Here is a 9,307-nt window from a genome sequence, read left to right on the forward strand (position 1 = left end):
TGAGTCAGTTACAAATGTTTTTCTTGCCCTGGAAAACATGAATTCTTTTTGTGTGGTGTAATGTGCTGGTCTAGTGGTGTCATGTGCTTGTCTTTATTGATATAGATGAGTTTAATGTCATTCCTTTAAACCTTCCAGGCAAAGCGGGTTTCACATCCTCCACCAGAAAAATTACAAAGTGGACCTTTAACTTAATTTAAAACATTATAACACAAATGCGCCTATTGATTTTTTTTACGGCATGCTTCCATTTTGTACATAGTTAACTTAAAATAGTGTTACTTCTTATTCAAACAGCTCAAATGTGATGGAGGTGAATGTTCACACAGTTTTGTTGGTCTTGTCTTGCAGCCAGCAGAGTGGGTCTCGTAGCCTTAGGGCCGGTCTCCAGTCTGGGCTGTTGGGTCAGACACGAGCCAGTGCCGACATGGAGACGGTAAGAGACATAATCCAGCGTATAAGTGCTCTTAAAGTTGTACAAACAATTCACTTCAACTTTTAACTTTTGATTTGATAAACTTAACACACTCACATTTGTGCGATAATATGTATATGTTTAGAAGTAAGTAGTGTCTAACGGAATAATTTAGGATCTTTGGCTAGTAGTAACTTAATGTGGCCTAGATATATATTGAATCACTCTGCTTGCAAATTGATATAATGAAGTTTGTAATAAAGTTGAATTTTGCAGTTGTTTAGCTGGCTGCATTGCAATAGTTGACGCCAGTGTGAATAGCCAAAGTATCCATAATAATAATAATTACATTTTTCTTTGTCTCTCCCAGGATCATTTGGGTTCATCCTCTCCAGATGGGAACAGGGGAAGTCCTCCTCATCAAGTCCTATACAGTCACCTTCCTCTACACTCACAGCTACAGGTACAAAATATGATTCTGCTTATGTCTAAATGAATGTAGCATGTTTTACTATTGGTACTTACAAACTTTCAGTCAATCAGTTTAAGCACATTGATAATAATTAATCGAACAGCTGGTCCTTTGACAGCTTTGTGCAGCTTGATTTTCTCATATAAAATGCCAACTGTGATCACCTACTACCACTTTATGTACTTCAAAATATGCAAGCAATAATACTTTTTATTTATGAGGTGCTTTTCTGGACAGTCAACGTCTCAACATTAAACATGTACAAAAAGGGCATTCAATTAAAAACTACAATTAAACACATACATATAAATAACAAGCCATGACAGAGGCAAATTATTAAAAGAATTAAACAAGCATACGCCCAAATCTATTATTAGATCTTTTATTAGGTCAAAATGGTGACACAGTGCCAAAATATTGAGTAGTCTTGCCTCATAACCAGAAGATTCTTGGTTTGATTTCTAGAGTAAAGTTTGCATTTTCTCCATACGTTATAGTTTACATCCAGATGCTTCAATCTAGCCCTGCAATCTAAGGCCCACTTATTCCAGTTCACATAAAAAAAATGTAATAAAAAAGGCGTATTTTTAAAGCAAAAAATTAACCAAATTCCTCTTTTCTTTAGGTGCGCTCTCCATTCCCAATGATCCCTATCGGTGGCATCCAGATGGTCCACTCCGTCCCAGTTTCGGTGAATTCTCCTCTGCCTCAACACGCCCCCGCGCCTCACACCTCGGCTACATCCCCCCGAATCGTCAACCTTCAGAAAAGCACCTCTGAGGACTCGAACCAGGGCGACTCGACCCCTCCTCCCCCTCCTCATCTCCACAGAAACATCTCACCTTCTCCTCAAACGCCACAAGACCCAGCACGGCCCGGGGAATCGGAGGAGGGTATTCAAACTTTCACTGACAACTTCTCGTCCCTCTGCATCGATTCAGAGGCAACCTCGGACGAAGCGAAATCACAAAATACGCCATTGCACTTTAGCCAGTCGCCAACTCCCAGCCCCTCCTCAGAAAGCACAATAGGAAGCAAAGAACCAGCTTCATAACGTTAAAACGAAGGGATTCAGTGCAAGTTTGAGAGACACGTTTTGCACATGCATTATCTTAATAGTCTCGTATGTAAAAAGCATATTGTCCGGGGCTACAATTTTTAATTTAAAGACATTGAAACCGATCGACACCTGGACTAAAGGTTGGTCGGGAGGTACGAAAAATTCTAAATTACGTGTGCCTTTTTTCATTATTTTAGTTTTTTGTCTTGCTTATTTCTTATAAGCAACAAACCAGGAAGGTAATTGTAAATATGATATACAGTGTATCAGCTTTGTATTCATGCAATCTCCCCCATGTCCTTATACCCCCTCTTTCTTTTACGTCATGTGATTTTTGTTCTTTTTAGTCACCTTAAACAAGCGATGTGAAGTTACGGATTATTACGTACGGTTGCACTAAAACATATTTTTATAAGAGTGAAATTTAAAAATGGCTTTTTTGTGTACAGCAGCAATTCTATAATACTATTTATTATTGTTACCATGTTTCATAAATTGTACATTTTTTTCTTAAATGTCGTGGATGCCTTTTCTATGTAAAGCATGGGTTTTGCTATGGCTTTAGTTAGAGCGAGGATATGTACACTGTAAAATGGCTTTATGTGTGAGACCAACACGCTCTCGAGTATGTAGAAATGTGTGTTCAATGTCTCTACTGATGCTGAAGAAGTTATTTCCCCACCATCTATCAAATACTTTAAGAATATAGTCTCTTGATTTGAGCAGTTTTGACTTGACAATTCAATTATCTATCAATGAAACCCAACTTTTTGTACTTAAAGTGAGAGAAAAAACATCTTGTTATACTTAAAAAAAAAAAAAAGAAAAAAAGTTTGCACTTAAAATGAGAAAAAAATATTGTTCCATTGGTAGATTATTTTACTTGACAAATCAAATCTACTCCAATATGTAATTTTAACTCGCTCAGATACTTTTGGTACTATACCCTGCTTTTTCTGTTTCCATTTCAAAAAGACACATCTATGCATACACACATTAATACAACTGTCAAAAGATTAGTATTGCAAAGCTATAATTTTTTTTTTAGTATTCTCATTTTGAGAGTTTAAATGTCCCCATACGATTCACATTTTGACTAGATTTTCTCCTCTATGGGTACAGTTCATGTTCGTAGATACAAAGAATATTATTTCAGGAAATTATTGAAACTCTGGTGTACAAAAAATGCAAAATATTATCCTAAGATTGTAGGGGGCGCTGTCAGCATCAGTACAGAGCCATTGACCACATCTGTAACTCCATATGGGAATGTGTTGCTTTGGATCTATTTAAATCGGTCTATGTGGCTGACTTAGACGCTTATACACATAGAAGTACGTATGTTACCCAGCATATAAATACAATATATAAATCTATCTATTCTCTATCTATGTGCACTTAACATTAGAGACATTCACATTGACGTAGTTTGGCTTGTACATTTCCGCTGCTCTTTCTGCCTGTTGTGGACTTTTTTACATTATTCTTCTGTGTGATGGATCTTTGTTTTTAGGAGTCTGCATTGAGCATTAAGTGAATGCATCGTGGCATTTAGCACACGTCACCTGTTAAACAATAACAATCTAATGCAGAAACATTCCAGTCCATGTAAAGTAACCACTTTAACTACTTTTCACATACAATCCTTTGGTGAATAGCTATGAATCAGTTCCTCTTCCAAACATCTGAAAATGTTAAAGAATGTAGGTAATCTTGTCTTTTTGTTAAGCTTCTCTTTCTAATGTACACTCAATTATCAATTATATAGGAAAGTCCAACAATGAAGAATATGGGATCTTTTGAATTCAAATGATTGGAAGTAAGCCTTGTAGCCTTTTTTATATTGAAAACAGATGATCAGTTAACCAAAGCTGTAACGGGTTAAATAAAATTTACCCTACTAGTTAAGCTTATTGTAAACCAAATTAAAGGTTGCCAAAGAATGATACTTCTTCACTGAATGTAAAACTTGAAGAAAAGAAGCATCAGTACTGATGGTCCGTCACTATATAAACTGTCAAACAGTTGATACTGTCAGTGACTTTGAAATGCAGTCTGTTGCTCACATCAGATTATTCATGTTTTCAAAGAAATCTTAGTAACCACAGTTACTCTGACTAATAAAATACCAGATGGTTTTAAACAATAGACAGGACAGGATATGTTTCTTAACTCTTGACATGAACAAAGCCATGGTCTAAAAAACATTTAAAGACTGCAGTTACATTATAAAATAAAATAACAAAGGACAAAGAGAAAATGGACAAATTCAAATCTATTCACCAAACTCTGAAGCCAAAAGCACCTTACTCATACATCTCTCTCTCTCTCTCTTTCTCTCTCTCTTTCTCTTTCTCTTTCTCTCTCTCTCTCTCTCTCTCGTGCATTAAAGCTCCGTCCTAACAGTCTGACTAATCCTTCTGTACATTCTCGCTTCTCTCTCCTCAGCATCCATTTTGTAGCTAAGCAATATTTCTGTGAACTCTGCTGGCGGCAGGGAGTGTTCTTGTTGCAAGGCAACATTAGTTAAACCCTTGAATCAGGAGTTAGTGGGAGTTTGTGGACACTTGGGTGCATTTCTCTGTATTCTCGGTGTGTATTCAAACCAATATATCCTCTACTACTTCTTATGACGATGTTTTTTCTATTTCCTGTTATGTACTAAACTTATCATGACAACAATGATGTCTTTAAATCTCTCAGAAATATCAAAGCACAAGTCATTGTATAGAAATGACGAGCGTAAGAAAAAGGACAAAAAAAAGATGGTGTGCGTTTAAGGGTAACTCTGTGACGGTGTCTGTATCATGTCTGAGTGAGGAGTCGCAGTACAAGTGGACAATGGATTGTTGTTTTCAAATAAATATGAATACAAATTTACCCCTGTGTCCTGGGTCTTTGAAAGTCTACTCACATTTTAGACATGTGATAAAAGCAGTTTATCAGCGCAGCTATGCGTGGGTCATAGATGCCCTTTTGAGTACTTTACATACACAAAGATTATGCAATGGACTGTGCACTACTAAGGCAACAATGCAAATTTGTCATCCGAGTGAACCCAATAGACAGCAAAAACCATGTCAAACATTAGATTTAAGGTTGTCATTAGTAGACAGGAAGTTAGCCGGTGTGACATGTTAGTGCTGGATTTCAGTACATGGGTGCAGAGGGATTACTGAGGACCCCTCAAAATGGAACAGCCCCAATAAAAATAAGTAACATTCAGGACTGCACTGTTCCTGAATGCATAAAAATATTAATTATTTGAACAAAAATATCTCCACCTGCTTTGAAACCTGCTAAAACTTTCATATCATTTCAAATTCCTCATTCAATTGTCTTCTTTATCTCAGGTCACTTGGGATGTCTTCACCATGTACCACCTTAACTTTATCATCCATCAAACCTCTTTTTACTGTCAAGCTGTGCTAATTTTACAGTGGCCCGTGTCAGACGCGTGTCCCACATATGTCTAACTGTCTTCATGTTAGCGTTTTTATTTTATTTATCTTGGTTTTGACTGATCTAGGTTGTGTCAGATTGCATTTTCGCTGTGCTCCTGTCCGCGTGTCATTGGTGAGTCCTGGTTTTTGATCAAATAGTTTATTTTGGTGCTGATGAGAGTGAGAGAAACCACTTTTATCTTATTTTAAGTTTGGAGGAGAGTCGATGTCCCCCGGGAGGTAGATCTGTGGGTATCTGTATCATTCTGAGTCTGATTTATCTATACAGCTTGCTTTCTTTGTTTGCCACTATCAATGATTCAAATTAAAGGAGCACTGCGTAACATTTACAGTGGAGGGTACGCCATCTGTTTGTGTCCACGGAGATGTTATTCTTTGTCTACAATGGTTGACAGTGTGGAGAGGAACCCCTGCTTTTACTAAGAATGCATGTTTTTTCAATGTATTTTTGAACAATAAAAACATCTATAAATGAATAAATGGTAGATAGACACTGTTAATGCTATACTGTGGAGCATTTCAGGCAACTCCATGAGACAAGCAGGTAGTGTACCCACTTCCAGAGCACTTACAGTTCATCTTTAAATGTGGTTTTGTAATAGAATTTGGTCACACGATGAGGATTGTTATGGGAAAGTTGTGGCAAAGTAGTTACTTCATGACAAGAGGGTCCTGGATGGGAGTACTTTCTGTGTGAAGTGAATTAAATAAACATGGTCCTGGTATTTCTAAACCTTACTTAGTTCTAGAGAGGGGTCCTAAGTATTCCAGATTAGACATGTTGCTTCCTGAGTTTCCCGAATCCTGGTTCAGATCTGGAGCTGCGCCTTTTCTCAGTTAATAAGTTGTATTGGAAGAATCAGAATACATATGATTTCCAACTGGCCTCTAAAAGTGAAATGCTTTGACTGCATGTCACCGACTCACCCTTGGATCACTTCACTTCTGTATTCTTATGAACAGCTGGAGGAAGTGTTTGGGAGAGGAAAGTCAAACTTTAAGCAACCTAACAAGAAGAATATTTTGATTTGTGACCTTTTGTTATGAGATTTTCTTTAATAATAATAGAACAATTAAAAGTATGCGGAGTAGAGTAGTAGTAATCATTGCCAGGAAGATGACACTTTCCAAAAATATGATAATTATAAATCCTCCATCGAAAACATTTGTGTTAACAGTTAAATGGGGTGTTCCCTCGTGCACAGTCACCACAGACCAGAAAAACATGTAGGCCTACCAAATATGGGCCATACGGGTGACACCAGCTATGAGAGGGTTCCCATAATGAACTCTGTTGAGGAATCAGTTGCGTGACTTTAGGATTAAACTACTGTTTGTAAAAAGGCTTAACCGCTTGTGTAATTATTGTTTGGTGAAGCATCATCAAGCCTAAAACTTTTCTTTTTTTTTTGTGATATTTGAAACATTACCATAACTTCTGAATCTTTTATAACTTTCTGAAGAACAGTGAGATAAAAGTGAGTATTAGTATTCCCATCCAGATCTGTGACAGACACGAGTATAGGCTATCAAATAACAATATATTGTGTTGTTTACTTTTATCATATGGCATCAATATTGTGGGCTGTTGTATCAATACATCACCATGGCAACTTTTGGATACATTTTGGTTCAAGTTATTGCAGCACAACCATTTAGCTGCTTATTCAGAGAAGCAAATATATGTATAAATGCAGTAAAAATATTCACATTGTTTGCTTTTCTTCCTTTTAAAACAGTGATATAGTGTAGAACTGTTATATCACTATTGTTTTTGTCAAACTGTGGAACATGTACTACTAGTGGTATGTAAGCTCCTTCAGGTTTTACTTGGACCGCTCTTCAGTTTGTGGGTTTGCCTTATTTAGAGTTCATTTTATCCACTTCTTTGGATAATTTCTTGTTGATGTGCTCCACTTTTAGACCTGGCTCAGCGCTATATTATTCCAGTTACAGTATATACTTGGTTTAGAGCTGGCGGTACTTGGAAAGGCCGATCTTTTTTTGGTGGTGTAAAATGTTTGCGATATACTATACTGATTATTACATGCACTGGAATTGACAGGGGGGCACAGGGTCCTAGGAACTGGACCCTGTTCCTATTTTTTATGTATTTATTTATCTTTATTTATACAAGGGAACCCAATCAGATACAATACACACAGAAAAACAAACACATATAAACATAAAACAGTAAAAATAGGAACTGGTGTGTGTTTAAAAGTTCATTACCAGATTATAAAATTGCAATTGTGTCACCAACGTATCCGCTTTTACTTTTCCTTGAAGCGTTTTACATTTTTGCGAAGTAAAACAGCTAAAAACCCTCTTTCCCATCTCAGTTTTGGTGCAGCTTGTCTTTAGCCTTATGCAGTCATGTAATCTGGTATTAAATGTTCCGGTATCAGTGATTAACAAGCAGGTATATTAAAGGGGGGCCCATGTGAGGTTTCTTGTCCTGAGAAATTTCTGTCGACGGGCCTGATTACATGCATTGTGATATTACTGTATATCCATCTGTCATGTATCAGATCAGTCACAGTCGTAATCATTTGATACGATTTGACGGTTAACTATCAAATCATATCAAGTCGTGAGGGACCCCGTGAGTATCCTGTTGGTCTGTTTATTGAAGGACTTAAATAAGTACTCATTCCTCAAGTCTTACCATTTATTTCTTCAAAATCCATGTCGCTGTGTGGGTAAATTACACCAGGCCCTAGAGCCATGTTCACTGAGTCCACGCCATCGAGGCATCTGTTCAGAGGAATAAACAGGATTCCATTTATAGCTCCAGGAAAAAACGAGGATGAAATAGTGAAAAGAAAAAAAAATCCCTTCTTTCTGTTTTTTGATATGAGACATTTCGGAAAGAGGTGCCAACAGCAAGAGCCAGGCTAAAATTAAACATCTTTTGTTGCAAGGGGGACAGGGAGATGAACTAAGTGAAACAAATATCTAGGCTATGTTTTAATTCCAAATATGTCAACGAGTAACAGGCCAAAAAGGATTCAAGTGTTTTTTACTTTTAAAATTCTAGATAATGTTGTAAAATAGTGAACATATGGTGAAAATACTAAGCGACAGGAGCGGAGTTGGCATTGGTTGGTGGTGTGAATCCTGCTCTTGACATAAACATCATTGGTAGAGCAGTCAGATCCATGGACCCACAGGTTGACAGTGTGATTCCAGCTCTCACAAATGCAAGACACTTAACCCACCTCGTCCCCAATCTCTGTGTACAGTAGTGTATGAATGTGTGTGTGAATTGGTGAGTGTTTCCTTGATGTAAAGCGCTTTTATTGCCTTGAATGTGGAAAAATGCCATATAACAATGTGACAGTTTACTTTTTGTGACCATATTAAGAATGTAGCAACTCAATAACCTGAGGAGAAACGAATGGAGGGAAATGAAATTAAGCTATTTACTTGTTTTCAGATGTATTTATCTGATTTGTTGTTGTGATTTGGCTATAGAAAAGAAAAAAAGTGATTCAAACTTAAAGCTGCAGTGATTAATAGTAATAATCATGACAAATAAAGTATTAAATAACTGTAATCTTGTATTAATCATCATATCTGGATTGCTATTGGCCTCAAAGGTGGTTATCTGCACTATACAGACTCTAAAACACATGTACAAAGACCTTTTATAACAAAATCAGCAAAATAATTTTTCACCACCATGTTTTTACTTAAAAATGCACAACAGGAATAATAGTTGCAGCCCTATTCAAAAGGCTATAGGTCCTGTTATCAGCAGTGCTACAGTAAGACAGTGCCCCCTATCGACTCAATCAGGTAGCACATGTCTATACTTCTTATTCAGCCAAAAGGAGATGGTCAGAAAAGTGCTGTTTTGCTCCTGTTTCCTGGAAGACCACTGAATGGCTTCT

At 37.0% G+C, this 9,307-nt stretch overlaps 1 protein-coding gene across 2 annotated transcripts in view; it reads left to right on the plus strand.

The window, feature by feature from the left end:
• hivep2a (HIVEP zinc finger 2a) overlaps positions 1-4,827 on the plus strand; it is a 75,748-nt gene extending 70,921 nt beyond the window's left edge. For both annotated transcript variants that reach the window (XM_055232258.1, XM_033991480.2), the window contains 3 exons: positions 352-436; positions 786-878; positions 1,513-4,827. In XM_055232258.1, the coding sequence (XP_055088233.1) occupies positions 352-436; positions 786-878; positions 1,513-1,941 (607 nt within the window). In that variant the 3' untranslated portion in view covers positions 1,942-4,827. The remainder of the gene's footprint in view (positions 1-351; positions 437-785; positions 879-1,512) is intronic.
• The last annotated feature ends 4,480 nt before the right edge of the window (positions 4,828-9,307 follow it).

The sequence above is a fragment of the Periophthalmus magnuspinnatus genome, chromosome 24 (genome assembly GCF_009829125.3).
Source record: "Periophthalmus magnuspinnatus isolate fPerMag1 chromosome 24, fPerMag1.2.pri, whole genome shotgun sequence".
In the NCBI taxonomy this organism is placed as follows: domain Eukaryota; kingdom Metazoa; phylum Chordata; class Actinopteri; order Gobiiformes; family Gobiidae; genus Periophthalmus; species Periophthalmus magnuspinnatus.